The sequence below is a fragment of the Camelina sativa genome, chromosome 2 (genome assembly GCF_000633955.1).
Source record: "Camelina sativa cultivar DH55 chromosome 2, Cs, whole genome shotgun sequence".
Lineage (NCBI taxonomy): Eukaryota > Viridiplantae > Streptophyta > Magnoliopsida > Brassicales > Brassicaceae > Camelina > Camelina sativa.
This window is the reverse complement of record NC_025686.1, coordinates 563,335-579,737: the sequence shown is the minus strand read 5'-3', so window position 1 is coordinate 579,737 and position 16,403 is coordinate 563,335. Positions and strand designations below refer to the sequence as shown.

At 38.0% G+C, this 16,403-nt stretch overlaps 3 protein-coding genes and 1 long non-coding RNA gene across 5 annotated transcripts; 2 read left to right on the top strand and 2 right to left on the bottom strand.

Moving 5' to 3' along the window:
* On the top strand, positions 434 to 1,570 carry LOC109127169. Its single transcript, XR_002033895.1, has 2 exons — positions 434 to 704; positions 1,265 to 1,570. It is a non-coding gene; the product is annotated as an uncharacterized LOC109127169 (long non-coding RNA).
* LOC104712360 lies at positions 4,105 to 10,286 on the bottom strand. Of its 2 annotated transcripts, none has more exons than XM_010429256.1 (10): positions 9,436 to 10,286; positions 9,236 to 9,343; positions 8,901 to 9,103; positions 8,368 to 8,564; positions 8,086 to 8,194; positions 7,689 to 7,975; positions 6,534 to 6,950; positions 6,024 to 6,105; positions 4,660 to 5,955; positions 4,105 to 4,506 (listed from the first exon to the last, which is right to left on the bottom strand). In XM_010429256.1, exons 1-10 carry the CDS (start codon positions 9,501 to 9,503, stop codon positions 4,340 to 4,342), a joined length of 2,934 nt encoding a protein of 977 aa, XP_010427558.1. In that variant the 5' UTR covers positions 9,504 to 10,286; the 3' UTR covers positions 4,105 to 4,339. The 2 variants fall into 2 exon arrangements, with proteins under 2 accessions (XP_010427558.1, XP_010427566.1); XM_010429264.1 differs by having other exon boundaries at positions 4,675 to 5,955.
* LOC104712345 (50S ribosomal protein L5, chloroplastic) lies at positions 10,457 to 12,092 on the bottom strand. Its single transcript, XM_010429233.1, has 4 exons — positions 11,741 to 12,092; positions 11,197 to 11,397; positions 10,953 to 11,095; positions 10,457 to 10,815 (listed from the first exon to the last, which is right to left on the bottom strand). The coding sequence occupies exons 1-4, from the start codon at positions 11,984 to 11,986 to the stop codon at positions 10,611 to 10,613; spliced, it is 795 nt and encodes a 264-aa protein (XP_010427535.1). The 5' UTR covers positions 11,987 to 12,092; the 3' UTR covers positions 10,457 to 10,610.
* Positions 12,355 to 15,865, top strand: LOC104712338 (CAAX prenyl protease 1 homolog). The gene is made up of 14 exons (XM_010429219.2): positions 12,355 to 12,500; positions 13,270 to 13,417; positions 13,504 to 13,588; positions 13,673 to 13,768; positions 13,857 to 13,922; positions 14,011 to 14,109; positions 14,248 to 14,361; positions 14,461 to 14,571; positions 14,658 to 14,720; positions 14,807 to 14,899; positions 14,995 to 15,108; positions 15,209 to 15,280; positions 15,372 to 15,437; positions 15,525 to 15,865. The coding sequence occupies exons 1-14, from the start codon at positions 12,470 to 12,472 to the stop codon at positions 15,639 to 15,641; spliced, it is 1,275 nt and encodes a 424-aa protein (XP_010427521.1). The 5' UTR covers positions 12,355 to 12,469; the 3' UTR covers positions 15,642 to 15,865.

Here is a 16,403-nt window from a genome sequence, read left to right as displayed (position 1 = left end):
CTAAAATCCATTGTTATTGAATGTGAAATTTATAAAAATCATTTACAATCTGTTGTTATTCAATCAATCATTTATAAATCTCACTTCAAATCTACTGTTATTCAAAAAATCATAAATTTTTCTAAAAAACCTATTGAATGGGATTCTAGGAGACTTTTAAAACATTTTTAGTTCTAAAATATGTCTTACAAAATCACACCTTTGAAGGTGAAATTTCATAATATTTGTTTAAAAAATCTTCTTCCATCTACCCAAACAAAAGAAAAAAAAAACTTTCTTCGACTTGTGCAACTCTCTTCTCTCTTCTCTCTTCTCTCTTCTCTCTTTACTCTTTACTCTTTACTCTTGAAAAATCCTAAAAACAATTTGTGTAATCGAGTTCATCTTCTGCAGGAATCAATCCTATCAGATCTCAATTCGCTGGCTGGTAAGCTCTCTTCTTTAATGGGTTCTTCGAATTTCTCATTATTCTCAAAGTTTTTGTGATTTTTACTGAGATTTTGTTTGAATTTTCCTTAATTTTTCTTGGGTTCGCACAAAAAAACGTTGAATGCTTCCTCCTTGTCCAAGAAACGTTGATGGGATTAATATTGATCCTGAACCTAACTGGAATTTCGATAGCTTAGTAACTGAGACTGAGTCTGTTGAAAAGAAGCTCAATGCTTTTCAAAGTTTCCCCAGCCAATTACTAACCCAACCTCACGGTACATATATCTCTCTCTTGATCTATGTTTAGTTCATTCTGGAGTTCTACATTGATTTAGGATTGGTAACAATGTACTTGGATAAATTATATGTTCATTGATTTAGCTATCATTTAGAAGTATACTTTGTTGATGTTCATTAGCGTGTTAAAAGGATGGGAAGGAGCTATAGAAATTACTGATCGTGTAATGTCCTTAGACATCTTTTTTTTTTTTTTTTTTATTAAGCTAGTATTTACAAGTATAGATTGTTTCTGATGTTGATCATTTCCTGCAGAAAACAAATATTTTGTTGCATCAAGTTCTTAGAACTAGAAATTGTGTTTTTTCAACAAATCCACACATCACCTTCCCGAACACATACTTCCCAAAACAAAACCTTGATTAGAAGTACTGAGTAATTATGTTGATGATTGAAACAAAACCTTGAACAATCTGGAGATCTCCATTCATTGAGTTTTCTTCTACCTAGAGATCTCTATTTGTTGTTTCTTCTACCTTCAGCTGAATGCTTTTCTCTCTCTGTCTCTGTCTTTTGGACTTGTTTCTATCCATGTAAGGCAATTACGCAGAGTATATGGAAGCTCTGCGAGAGTATACTTTGAGCCCCCTGCGTAATTGAGCCGCTGCAAGATTTGGACAGAGTACTCCACAAGATTTTTAAACTCCTCTCTTTCTTTATTGTTTTCTGTGTTCTACATGTATTTTTGTAAGCGTGTTTACAGGTTCTTTACTACTTCTGCATAAAATTTGGGATTGTTTTTTTTTTGGGTACCTCTAGCAACTTGTTTCTATCAGAGCGATTATAACTAGATGATGCTTGTATTGAAGATCGCAAGGTCAAAGATTGTTTAAGTAGCATTATTTCCACGTTTTGTATCATGGTGCTAGTTAGTTATATATACCAACGAAAGAAATTTCTTAAGTTGGAAACGAATTGATGGCCAGCCAGTTTCTAAATAATACTTGTTTGGGATCTGTGGGATATGTCATTACTCATGAATTGTTTTTTTTTTTTTTTTGTATGGTATGGCTAGTTAGCTTACACACTACAATGGGAGATTCACATGCTGTGAAAGCTAAAGGTCAATATAACCACTGGTTAGAACATGAAAGCAATATGTGAAGTTTTAAATTAACCAAAATATGAGTGAAGTTTAGGTAAAATGTGATTTCTGATCACCATGTACAATGTCTACGTACAATGTCTACGTACGTATTGCATTCCGAGTCTTCGATCACCATGTATTTCTGATCACCCAAATGTGATTCTTTTCTTTCTTTTTTATATTCTAAAAATCACCTAAAATTTAATAATCAAATCTCACTAAATCCTAGAACCCAAATCTCAAAATTCTGCCAAAATATCAAAGTCACCCAAAATTACACTCAAATCTTTCAAAATCCTGAAATATTAAAATCCCAGCAAATCCCCTAAAATATCAAATTCAATACACCCCCCTAAGTTTTGGTAGAGAAAATCAAATTGGAAGGAAAATTTTAGGTTTGGAAAATCCCAAATCGATTTAAGGGAAAATGAGGAGGGCAATAGTGTCAATTCGATTAGAGATTTTGACTGATAAATTTAAGAAAATTATTAAACGAGATATTAGTCGGACAATTTTTTTAAAAAAGGTTAATTTCGGAAATTTTTCTCTTTTCTCTTTGGTGATAGTATTAATTATTTCAAGAATGAAAAAAAATATTAAAAACTTACTAATCAAGTAAATAAATATTCTGCAACTCGAAGAATGCAATCTCAATCTCAAGTAAATATTTTGTTTGTAATTGATATGATTAAACAATCCTTGAAATAATATCCGATTAAGTTTATATTCGTTTAAGTGTTAAAAAAAAAAGTTTATATTCGTTTAATATATTTTTAATATTTGTATAATATGTATGAAATGAAAGAAAATATAAAACTAGGGCTTGTGAGGGGGACTTTGGACGCAAGAAAACAAAAAAAAAAGATGTATCTAGGCCAGATCTTGAAGAAGCTTCCACAGAGGAGGCCAGTTTTTGAGCGGTTGTTCTCTTCGTTGTCAAGCCAAACCCCGTATCTGTATCTTAAGGACGAGGTTGTGTCACATGTTCATACAGATCCCGATTCGGATGATAGAGTGGTCGATGTCGATACAAGATTATTCGACCCGAGGAAAGAGGAGACGATCACGTTCCCAGACCAGATACAATCCAGTAAACTCTCGGAATCATATCCTATAGGATCCTCCCGTGGATGGCTAGCTCTTATATCCGGACCAGACGACAAACGCTCCATACTTCTCTCACCAAGGTCAGACAACAGTGAACACTGTATCCCCTACACACGCCTTCCGTCCTTGTCTGATCCTAAGCATCCCCCTCAGAGTATCGTGAATGTGTCTCTCTCTTCGTCCTCCCCTGAGGAAGATGATGATTGTATCTTGGCTGTGAAGTTTCTTGGACCTCGTTTCAGTTTCTGCAGGCCTTCCCATGAGGAGTACGCCACATGGAACCATGTCCATCTACGTCAGAACCACTACAACACCTCTAGCATTGTCTACTCCAATAGACACCAAAAGTTTTATATGACGACTCAGGGAAGTCAGTATTTGGCCGCTTGGGATCTACACACATACTCTGATACCAGCTCCTCTTGGGACAATTCTTGGTTGACTCCACTTCGTCGTACTAAAAACCCCGTTTTCACTCGGTCAGTCGCTGAAATGATGCTGTCATGTTTCACAACCCATTACTTGGTGGAGTCACCTTCCCAAGATTGTGAATTCTTCCATGTTACCGGGTTTGTATTTTGATTTATTTGTTTACCTTATTCCTCAGTTTTTCTTCTTTCTTTTATTTCACTGAGTTAGGTTCTCCCCTATTGATGCAGCTACTTCCAGACCTCCCACGCAGAAGAGCAAGCTCTGACATACCACCGTCTCGCCCACCATGCAAAACGATTCACGGTGTTTAAGCAATCTAATTTTGAGATGAGCTACACAGAAGATATTGGGGATCTCTGCATTTTTGTTGGAAAGAATGAAGCTTTCTGTCTTTCTTCCGCTATGTACCCGGGACTTAAGCCTAACTCCATCTATTTTGTCGCCCTTGGGTCCATCCCCAATGCCGGTATCTACGACATTGCCACGGGTGCTATCCATCAGTTCCCTTTGGACCTCCTCCAGCCCTCTCACTTCTGGCTTGCTCCTCTTGTCTAGTTTTTTTTAATTCATATTTTACTTACTAGTTTATGAAATCAGAGATTTAAGTTACTTCCGCTCTCGTCATAAATTTTATAATTTAATCTCTGTTCTTTTGTTTTTACTGTTCTAACAAAAAATTCGACCCCTTGTGACTTAAACTACGGTTCGGTTTTAACGAAACAAAAGACCTAAAATAGAATACTCCAATAACATGGACTCGAACGTTTATCAAATTCTACCACTGTTAGTTAAAAAGCATCTTCATATGACAACCAGCAAGAGAAACGACAGTTCACAGAGACAAGAGTATAAATTTTTTTCTTTTTCTTTTTTTTTTTTCTTAAAAAAAAATCACAAATGGTAATTTTACTAGCACATCACAAAGCAACTCACTGTTAGGTAGACAAACCGCTTAGGGTGTTGAGAGGACTGTGGCCAGAGCAGAGTTTACCTGTAACCAAACCCAAGGTCGAGTTCATGTCCCATAGAGCCTTGACGATTAGGACCACCGGCTTGACCCACTGTTGGTATCTGCTTGGATGGGTCTATCCTCTGCTGAATCCCCAACAGAGCCTGCAGTGAAGCTGGATGCTCTCCTCTGTTGACTTGCGTACCTGAAAAGCCAAAAAACGTGAGTACACTCAATCAACTAGTCCCTGCATTGTCTGATATTAATAAAGGGTCCCTCGATCAGCAGACTCAAGTACGCACATCTTTTTATCCAAGGCCAAAAATGACTGAGAGTTGTATGTTCCCTTATATTATACCTGGTGGTGGCATACCGTAATTGGGCTGGCGATGGGGAAAGGGAAAGCCTTGTGAAGGATTTAACTCAGGAATGAGCCCGGGCATTTGATTGTTTACATGAGGAGAGTGAAGGTGTTGTGGACCACCACCCGGAAATCCTTGCATTAGATGTTGGTGTTGCAGGTTGTCTTGCATATGCATCTTCTGCATCATATGTGGAGGAAGGCGATCAAACTCGGGGTGTCCACTGGTTGTTGTATGATGAAAAGGTGGACGATGAATCATGTTTGGTGGAAACCGGTGATTTGGTGGAGGATCATGATATTGAGCTATGATGCTTCCTGGTCCCATGAAATCGAGCTGAGGTTTTACATGAGCATGTCGTGAATCGAACGGATGGAATACTGGGCCTGAACCATTCAAGTGAGAAGAGGTATCGGTCGCGTATTGTTGGGAATGTTGGTGCAGAAAAGGACCATCTTGACCTCCCATTGTTGGTCTTTCGTTCCTTGGTCCAGAGTTTAAGGCAGCTAACTTGTCAGATATGTTGAAAGCTACTTCAGGCTCTTGATTCTGAGATCCTGGAAAAGACATGTATTTTTGTGGGTTTGCATGACCGCCAACCGCAAGTAAGTTACCATCTTCTGGAAGGGCTAGAATCCCTCCGGGGAGACCGTCAGGTCTGATTTGGTTTCTTTGGCTCAGTTCACCAACAGACCGTTCTGATCGAAGCGGGACACCTGGAGCATCAGAAACCAAACCTCTTCCAGAGACTGGTTCTCCAATTGACTGCAGTTCGTTCATGAAGGCACTCCCAAACAGATTCTCAAGAGTCAAAGACTTCCCTGGATCTGCTTCTCCAGCTGTAGTTGATTTCACAGATGAAGGTGGTGGTCTCCTCTCTGTAACTGAAAGTAGCTGCATCTCTTGACTATTTGGGTCTGCACCTCTCTGTAGTAAAGAAAGAAGGTGCTGCGAAGCCTGGTCATCAACAGATGTTTTCCGCTGTTTGGTCTTTTTTACTGAAGAAACACTCAAGTCTTGGTCAACTGGTGGCGGAGGTGGATGATAGCTGTCACTGACTTCTGACAGAATAGACTGCTCAAGGTCTTCACAAGTGAGAACAGGTGGAACAGCTGTTACTGGTTTACTTAACTGATCCGTGCTTTTAGTGGAATGGCCTTGAAAAGGAAAATCCGTTGATAATTCTCCCTTTGCTTTTGTATCAAAGGTTTGCAACTTATCTGCACCTTGAAGTAGTGACAGTAAGCCTCTTGGTGGCCCACTGGATGGGAGATCTTCGACTGGTTTGTTATCTGCACCAAAAAAAGAACATTAGAATGGAAAAAACATTACAATTGTAGCATAACAGTGAGTGGATTACCTTCTTCAAGAAATAGATGTGCGAACTTGGAGGATTTAGCGATCTGAGGACTCCGTGTTTCTTCTACCTTTTCGACTTTTTTCTACAAAGATGTGTGGACAAACGTCAGGTCAAATGAGATTCTTCAAATACCACAGTGCATATATGATGCATGTACATAAACGAGTCTAAATATGTGTACCATATCATGTCACAAACAAACAGTCATTTCCTCAGGACAAAACATTTGATTTTGTTTATATACACATGGACCATCATTTGCTTTACTAAGAGAAAAGACAAACTATGTTATCCATCATTTTTTCCAATCAAGATCTTATAGGGAAAAAGCCTCATTTATGACTAGTTAGTGGAAACTACATCAGAAAGAAGGACACATCATTTGGACCAAATATGAAGTGCATATTGATAAGCAGATTCATGAGGATTAGCATATATGGAAGAGCTATCATGTGAGTAGAATTTTGAAGTTCCAAGGATACACGAGCTATGACATTAGAAAAAACTCACCTCAGTAATATTAGAGGAGTCACCAGTATTCAAATTTATAGCGGTGTTGAATATCTTATCCAGAATTGATGGCCCCTCTGAAATCTCCAAGCTTTTCTTATTGTCCAACGTCACTGTAGCTTGCTCACTTTTTTTAGGATACCCCTGAGTTTCAGCAGGAGTTGAGATGAAGGAAAGCTTTTCAAAACTTTTCTCCTTATGAACTGTATCTGTAGATATTCCTAGAAATGAGGAGATACTAACAGCCCGTTCACTTGCATCAGTGGAGGAGACACGACCATCTTCACCTTCTATCAGCATCTCACTTGAAACTATCTTGATTCCCGACGGTTTTTCCCCATTATTAACAGATGTTCCATTCACCACATTAATGCCTTTGGAATTTAAAGGACTACGCTCATGTTGAGAAGTTTCAATCTGCAAATGATGTGATAACAAGTTAACAGGTGCAACCAAAGATAGTGGAAAACTTAGTAAATCAAAGTACTAATCAGAGCATGCATTCGAACAAAATATTTACGATAAATTAAAACAAACAGAGCCACCACATTCAAACTTCAACCCTCACTAATTACAGTAACATGATGTCCAATTAAAGTGATCGATCAAGCAACCGCAGCCTTAGATAACATACACCCAACAAAGGCGTTATTGAAAGAATATATGATATCAAAGATGGAAGGTTTCAGCTCGTATCATGGGTATTTTTAGTGAGATTTTTAATATACTCTATTCCTCAATAAAATATACTATATTCCTCCATTCCCTTACTCTAAACGACTTACACTCTAAAACATAGAATCCAAAAAGTATGTTTAAAGCTTTTCACTTGGCAGAAGAACTAGGAATGAACTTTTCCTTCGACCTTACTGTCATGAATTGCACAAAATCATTCTCTCAGGACTTGTAAAGTTCTGGTAACAAATTCCCCTCTCCAACTATTTCTATACGAAAGCCACTTCTAAACTTTTTACCTTAAATTTGGGAGAAGATTTGATATATTATCATAAAGTACCCTCTACTAAGTACTATGATTCTTCTTCGTGGATTTCGCTACCCTTAGGACTTTAACAATAAATATGCAAACAATAACGTAACCTTCCTAAAACTCAGATATTAGGTATGGATGAGGGTCTCAGATAGATAGCGACTTACTTGCGTTTTTTCCCCTTGTTTTCTTTCCAAAATTGTGCTTGCAAAACCAGGAGGCACAAGCGGTCTGGGTGCACTACTTTGAGAAGAAAAAGAGGTGTTATTAGAACCAGGAATCGTTGGAGTATTATTGACTTCATCGCCTCTACTTGGAGTTGGACGCCCTTTTTCATCTTTGGACTCCCCAAGAAGTTCAGTAAAATCAAAGTCGTTTTTACGTAAGTCCGGGTTTGATTTTTGCCTCTCCTGGAATGCTTTCTGATGTTCCTTCCTCAACAACTCAAAAGAAGCTGATGGAGAGTTGAGAATGTCAATTAAAGATTGACACAAAAAGAATGATGCTCACAAACTGGCAGAGAGCTAAGTTTAGAACACATCAAAGTCAATAAATCCCCTGTACCTCTTCTTTTTTTTTCTTCTTCTGCTCTATCTTCACTCGTAGAATCAGAAGAACCAAATGTCTCATCATTGAGTGAGTCTCTAGTGTCACGTCTGATGAAAGGTGGCGCCTACAAATGTACATGAGATATTTAGGAATCTGTGCCGTTAACTCATTCAAATTTACTCAAATACACCTCACAAACCAGCTGATGAAACCCAGTAACTTAATGGAGCAGCATGCAACAATCAATGGTACCAGAGACTATTCAAGATCACTACAGCAGATATTTGGGTACTTAACCTTGTATGGGCGAGGAGGATAGTAAGGTTCATTGGTTCTACTCAGCTGATGTGAGTCATTAGATTGAGGTCTGGGGCCTGATGTTCCTGCACCAAATCCAGAAGGCTTAGGGAAAGAACCTTTCCCCAGAAGTCCATCATGCTCAGGTGCTTGCCAAGGCCTCCGAGATGGCATACCAGAACGCCTCCCAAGCTCTCCTAACAAAATATACAATTCAAAATCAACTATAATACACCTAAATTCCAAAAAAAATCGCTATGGCCTTCATTTCATGTTCACTAGAAAAGCAGACTTCAGGCCATTCGCTTTAGTAAAAAAAGTGGGAATCTAAATTTACACATATTGAACAGCCAGCTGGATAAAATTTACATCATAATATTGAACACTTTATGCAGAAAGAAATAAATCATAGGGGTATTTTTATAGATCAAAGATAACAACAAGGTACTATTCAGAGTACTAATCCACCTTGTTACTGTAGTAACGTCATGATACAGCATGTAAAGAATGGGATACGAGTAGGCTCAGGCTACCTGAGTCCCGGTCTGACTGTGAATCGCTATCTTTATCATTCCATCCACCTGAGCGCCCTTCCCATCTTCCATGAATGCCTCGAGAGTTACTACCTAATTCACCCCTGGTGGGAGGGGATGAACTATAGTCATTCCGCCTGAAACCATGGGACGAAAAATCGCCAGAAATTCTTACTCGCTCGGGTGAAGGATCTTCGAAGTCACTGCTCAAACAAAGAGTTGTACAGATGAGGACATGTCACTCCAAACCAGATAGTGTAGTAGATAAGACGACTACATGATCAAACACATTTATACAGTTTTGTAGAAATAAAAACTATCGAATAGAGTCTCACAGCAACAGTGCTTCATCAAATTCACCGGGCAGATTAGGCAGCTTCTTGCAAACATCTTTCTCACTCAAGGATAAAAGAAACTTTCTCGTGTATGATATTCTTGGTTTCCTGATTCAATGCGAAAAAACAATTAAAAACTGCGCTGAAACTAACAATGAGAAGCAAAACAAATACATGATTTACAAAAAAGAGAAACATACTTTCTGGATTCATCACTGGTTTCGACAAGTTGATCCATGGGAAATTGTTGTTCATTTGCTGTACTCATTATAAAATGCAGGCCGATACACAATATCTTAGCTGATGGAGGTCAAGAAATAACCACCAGTATCTGTTCTCAAACGCCTTAATCAAGTAAGGCTACAGTAGTAGTTGTCTCTAATAAATATCCCCCAAAACGCAAATCTCTCGGCTCCTAAAATAATCTCAGCTCTCTCTCTCTCTCTAATAACCACCAACAATATTCAGCATGATCAAAACTAGCAAAACTTAAAAACGAAACCCACGCTTCACCAACTTCATCAGGTCGTCGTCGTCACGATCTAGCTATATGTACAGTAAGGCAAATCTAAGATATTTCGCCCAGAACTCAAGAGAAATCACAGCTAAAACCACCCAAAGAAAAAAAACTAGCTCATCCTAAAGTGAGAAAGCTAATCTCTCGTATCGGATTGTGAAGAAGCCCCCCTAATTCACACCCAACAAATCAAAAGTTCCAAATCCAAAAAAGCTCAAATCGGGAGAGAAATGATAGTTTCCTGCAGTAATCTAAGGTCGTCGATAGCTAGGGTTTTTAGCGCTATTAGGGAATTACAAGGATTCCAGAATCCATCTGAAAAGATAATATAGAAAGAAAACGAAAAAAAACAAAAAAAAAAAAGAAGTCGCGGATTCTATAGCGAAAGGAGAACAGAGGAAAACAAATTAGGGTTCCGATCTGCAAAAAGATGCTTTAGCTCTTTGCTGTGTTTTTTTTCGATCGATTGATGAAAAACAAAAGAGAGAGAGAGAGAGAAAAAGATCGAATGAGAGAAAACGAAGTCTTACAAACAAGGAAGAGAGAGAGACAGACAGATTTCTCTCAATGAGGAAGGTCCAAATTTTGACACTCCCACGCGCCTCTTTCTCACGCCCATTCACGCGCTAAATGTATTTTGCATAATATTTCCAAATGTTTCAAGATTTACATAAATAACCTACTTTGCTAATGCTGCTACCCCATGAAAGAAGGAGTTGTTATCAAATTAACTCATATTTTTCTTATCATCATCTTAAAAATGCAACAAAAACATTACAAAAGGAAGGTGTTTTTCTGAAACATGAAATGGTTTACATAAGACAGACAATACACACATACAATATAAGGCAGCTATGTTCATCTCTTTGCCTTTCCTTTTCCTTTAGCATCGAAATGATGAGACTTTAGTTTCTTCTTCCTCACTATGGCACCAGTGCTGCCACCACCACCTTCCCTGAACGGCATTCCCATCAGTGCCAATAGTTTCTGTCCTTCTTGATCGGTTTTAGCCGTCGTGCTGATGCATACATCCATTCCTCTCGTTTTTCCAATGGCATCGAATCTGAAAGTGTAAATAACCAACCAACATTAGATGTTGTAAACAAAGATTGGAGTAAAGGGAACCCACGCTTGATCTTGATGGACCATTGGCTAACAAGTTTGATGGCTTTTGAGGGTAGATACAAAAGAATAACTGACCTGATTTCAGGGAATACACCTTGGTCTTTCACACCAATACTGTAGTTTCCGTTCCCATCAAAGCTACTGGGACTAACACCTTGGAAATCTCGAGTTCTCGGAAGGGCTAAATTGATAAGACGATCCAAGAAGGAGTACATTACCTGTCACAAGATTCAAAATCACAAATGTTGTAAAAGAACTCATATATGAAAGTTTGATAAGTCAAGATTCAAAGAATGAGCGCAAGAGAAGGGAAACCCACATCTCCTCTGAGAGTGACAGCAATACCAAGCGGTTGATCTTCCCTGATCTTGAAAGTTGCAATGGAAGCTTTAGCTCGTGTCTTGATAGGTTTCTGTCCTGTAATAAGCGCAATATCTTTCATTGCAGCCTCCAAACCCTTGTCGTTCTGAGCCGCATCTCCAATACCACAATTCACAACAATCTTCTGTACCTTTGGAACCTGGTACAGAAGATATCCAAGCAGCCACATCAAAGACCAAAATGACACACCGCATTCACTACATTAATCAGACATCAAATTGAAAAATAGAACAAGACACACATATCTCAATAAGTACCTTTTATCAAACACAACAAGCTTTAAATCTAGACTGCTTCACTACATTAACCAATCCAAAAACCCACAAATATTTACCAGGAAAAGCAAATTATGTGTAACTCATCTCAACCCATTTCAGATACGACATTTTACAGAACCCATTCTAACATTCCCTAAAAAAACCCAAATTCAAACAGAACAAAAACTAGGTTTGAGAGCTTAAGAGGGAAGAATTTGAGGTTACCTGGTGGATATTAACGTACTTGAACTCTTCTTTAAGCGCAGGGATAATCCTCTCTAGGTACGCGGTTTTGAGCCGCTGAGTTTTCTCGGCCTCAGATTTCTCGACCAGCACAGTTTCGGACGCCGAGACTTTCACCACGTTTCTGAGCGGCGGAGAGAGCATCCGTGCGGAGGATGGAGCCGCTAACTGAGGAAAACGGCCGTGAAAAGAAGAAGCAGAAGATTGCAGAAGCGAAGGAGAAGCCATTGTCGAAGCTCCAAGTGGATAAAGTTAAGCAGAGGAGAACCAAGACTGAGCTCTCTCGGCGTTCGTTCGGTTATTTGTGATAACCAGTGGCACCTTCTGTAATTTGTTCCATGGTTTGAGGATAAGGATTTTTCATTTTGAACCCCTAGAAAACAGTATATTTCCATTAAAGAACCCAAAGTTATATATTGAACTGGACCAAGGGGTGTTCTGATGATAATTAATATTATATGGGGTCACAACTCACAAGAGATATTAAATTAAAATATAGGGCTTGTTTAAAATGGGCCCAAAGCCCAGCCCATATGCTATAAAGCCCGTACCCGTATTTTTTTTTGTCGTTTTACATATCACACCACACCACACCGACCCGAGCGAGAAACTCAAAACCTCTCCCAAGCTTTTTTTTTTGGGTTTCTCTCTTCTTTCTTCGATTTGCTTCTCTTTCTTCGTTCGCGTCTCAGGCTACTCGTTTTGTCAGCCATGGCGATTCCTTACATGGAAACCGTCGTGGGTAAGTTTCAAAACCTTCTCTGAAACATTCTTCTCTCCGGTTTCACTCGTCGCATTTCGTTTTTTTTTGTTTGGGTTTTGCGTTTTTTTGTTGTGTGTGTGTTGCGATTCCATGACTGCTTTTATACACCATCCGTCTCTGCTTCTCGTTTCTAAATTTGGTTCTTTTCAGATATTTTGTATCTTGATCTGTGGTTTTTGTTAATCGAACTGTTTCTTGTCTTACTTGTGCGTTTGATCTGAGGTTTCGTGACCTTGTTTTTGTCCTCGTATTATAGATTATACGGAGCTTTATTTATGCTTCTCTCTCTATTCAACAATTTTTTTAGGGTTTAGTGAAGAAAAGTCGGAGTCTTTTTCTCCCATTTCAGTTTTGAAATTGAGAATCTTGAAATTTTTTTCTGTGTTGAAGTCATACTACAGCTAGAGTTTTTGGGCAAATCTTCTTGCTTTTTTTAGGGTGTGATGTTCCTGAAAGCAACTAGGGTTTTCTAGAGTTGTTTTGAAATGGGTTTAGTGTTGTGTAACCTTTTGTGAATGTAGATAGGTGCATCAAAACTCTTGCCAATGCTTTAATGTTTCCATCAGTACAAGAGATCCATATTTCAGGAGCCTATGCTGTACTCACATAGATAGATTGCTTAACTTAGCTAAATCAGATGAACAGCATTTGATCCTTTTATATCTGGTTGATTGGAAAGTAGAAGATTTTATTGAAATAAAAATGATGTTTTGGCATTTATATTCATGTTCTGCTTTTTTACTTGCAGGTTTTATGATAGTGATGTACATTTTTGAGACATATTTGGATCTGAGGCAACTCACTGCTCTCAAGCTGCCAACTCTCCCGAAAACCTTGGTTGGAGTGATTAGCCAAGAAAAGTTTGAGAAATCACGAGCATACAGTCTTGACAAAAGGTTTCGTCTTAATTATATATATCATGTTAGTTTTTTTATTATTGCCAAGGCTATTATTATCACTGAGGATGTTTCATTTTTTACAGCTATTTTCACTTTGTTCATGAGTTTGTGACTATACTTATGGACTCTGCAATTTTGTTCTTTGGGATCTTGCCTTGGTTTTGGAAGGTACATATCCTGGTTTCAGTATATACTATATAGTATCTCCTTTTGGATATAAAGTTGTTATATTAATATTCATCTTTACCTTAGATATCTGGAGCTGTTCTACCGAGGCTGGGCCTCGATCCAGAGAATGAAATACTGCATACTCTTTCATTCTTGGCTGGTGTCATGACATGGTCACAGGTTTTTCAAACTAACCCCTTCGTGTGGTCTTATACGTTTATGATTAAAATATCTATTTTCTTAAGATAATTTTCATATTCTGATGCAGATCACTGATTTGCCTTTTTCGTTGTACTCAACTTTCGTGATTGAGTCTCGGCATGGGTTCAACAAAGTATGTCGTATTTTCAACACTACCTTGTTGACTTAGCGTTCCTTTAGTAGAGATGTGGATTAAATTTGCCTCTAAATTATGTTTACAGCAAACAATATGGATGTTCATTAGGGACATGATCAAAGGAACACTTCTCTCTGTCATACTAGGCCCACCCATTGTTGCAGCGATAATTTATATAGTACAGGTTTGGTGATTATGGTTTCATCTTCTTTCTGCGTTTTTCACATATATGACTAATCTCCAATGAGTGTGAGCTTCAAAGTTTCGTGTTAAAAAATTATAATAGATTTCTCTAAGCATGGAATTATAATCTCTTTTCCAGAAAGGAGGTCCTTATCTTGCCATCTACCTGTGGGCATTCATGTTTATTCTGTCTCTAGTGATGATGACTATATACCCAGTCTTGATAGCACCGCTTTTCAACAAGTTCACTCCTGTGAGTATTTCTGTCGTGGCCACTTTACATATCAATGTTTTTTTGTACTATGTTATTATCAGACAAGACAACTTAATCATCCATTATATTTGTGTATAGCTTCCAGATGGAGACCTCCGGGAGAAAATTGAGAAACTTGCTTCTTCTCTAATGTTTCCTCTGAAGAAGCTGTTTGTTGTTGATGGATCGACAAGGTCAAGCCATAGCAATGTGAGGAACTTAAAGGCTTGAGATCTCTTCATGACTACTTTTCTAGATTACCATTAGAAGTTCATGTTTCTTGTTACATCGTACAGGCTTACATGTATGGTTTCTTCAAGAACAAAAGGATTGTTCTATATGATACATTGATTCAGCAGGTACAGTCACTTTCGATACTTCAAGCGAGCTATACTAACATTCCGATTTTGGTTCTAAAACATAATACAATTCTTATTTTGTGCAGTGCAAGAATGAGGATGAAATTGTGGCTGTTATTGCACACGAGCTAGGACATTGGAAACTGAATCACACGACATACTCATTCATTGCAGTTCAAGTGAGCCTCAACCGACAGTTCAAAAACTTATTGGCTCATATCTACATTTCACTTAAGAAATCATGTCTTTTGACCTCTCAATGTTTTTATTGCAGATCCTTGCCTTCTTGCAATTTGGAGGATACACTCTTGTCAGAAACTCCACTGATCTCTTCAGGAGTTTTGGATTTGATACACAGCCAGTCCTCATTGGTTTGATCATATTTCAGGTCTGTTGTTTTGCTTTGGGACATTGAAGTCATGAATCAAGAAGGAATCAACAAAAAAAAAACACTAAACCTATCTTATTTCTCCTGTCTGATTTTGCAGCACACCGTTATACCACTACAACATCTAGTAAGCTTTGGCCTCAACCTCGTTAGTCGAGCGTTTGAGTTTCAGGTAAGATCTTACAATCCCTTAAGAACCAATCATATTTTCTTTCTTTCATTGCCTGCCTCATCACTAATGTGAGTTAATGTTCCTTATGCAGGCTGATGCTTTTGCTGTAAAGCTTGGGTATGCAAAAGATCTTCGTCCTGCTCTGGTGAAACTACAGGTAAGAGAAGACAACAACAGAAAAGACAAGACTGTTTCCTCAATTTTGTGTTCATACTATAATGGTTTATCTGATTGGGTTTTTCAGGAAGAGAACTTATCAGCAATGAACACTGATCCGTTGTACTCAGCTTATCACTACTCACATCCTCCTCTTGTTGAAAGGCTTCGAGCCATCGATGGAGAAGACAAGAAGACGGATTAAGTCCGTATATTCTCTCGTCTCTTGTAAGGATCAATGACTTTTAGGTGAAAGATTAAACTAAAAGTGAAAAACCTTACAGGCACAGGCCTCTTTTGTTACTTTTACAATGGGTTTTTTGCTTAGTTACGACTACTTGGTTTCGTGTTTTTAAAAGTGGAATCACTCACTGTTTGATATGATCATCAATCATTTTTCGCCTAATATAGTAAGAAGTGGTTATTATACTCCGTACCTGTTTTGAACATGATAAGGTTGACGTAACATAGCTTATTATGATTGGTGTTACTATCACAGTCCCAATTCCACATGTTGGAAAACCGTGTAAAAGTTGCCAGATTGAACATCGTAATCAGCAGCACAGAATTATTGAACAAAATCTACATAATGGAAATGGAACATTGGAATCAGTACCAATACCGAACTTGACCAAGGCATTCAGTTAAAAATTAAAATGCCATAACTAACACAAAATGTATAATACAATTTTTTATTTTTTGTGTGGAAATGATACATTTCTTGCTATGATGGTGCAATAATGGATTTCTCTTTTCTCCCCAACATTATCTTTTTCTATTCTCATCATTATAGTATTAACTTTAAAAGCAACCTTCTTAAACAAGGATTAATCTTAACCTGTTAAAAAAATCAGAAGAACATTAAATTGCAAAGACTATGTTTTTGGTGAATCCAATCCAACCATTAATTTTAGAATTTAGCGTTATAGTTGTATCTCTTTGTCTTGATACGGACACGGATTTCCAA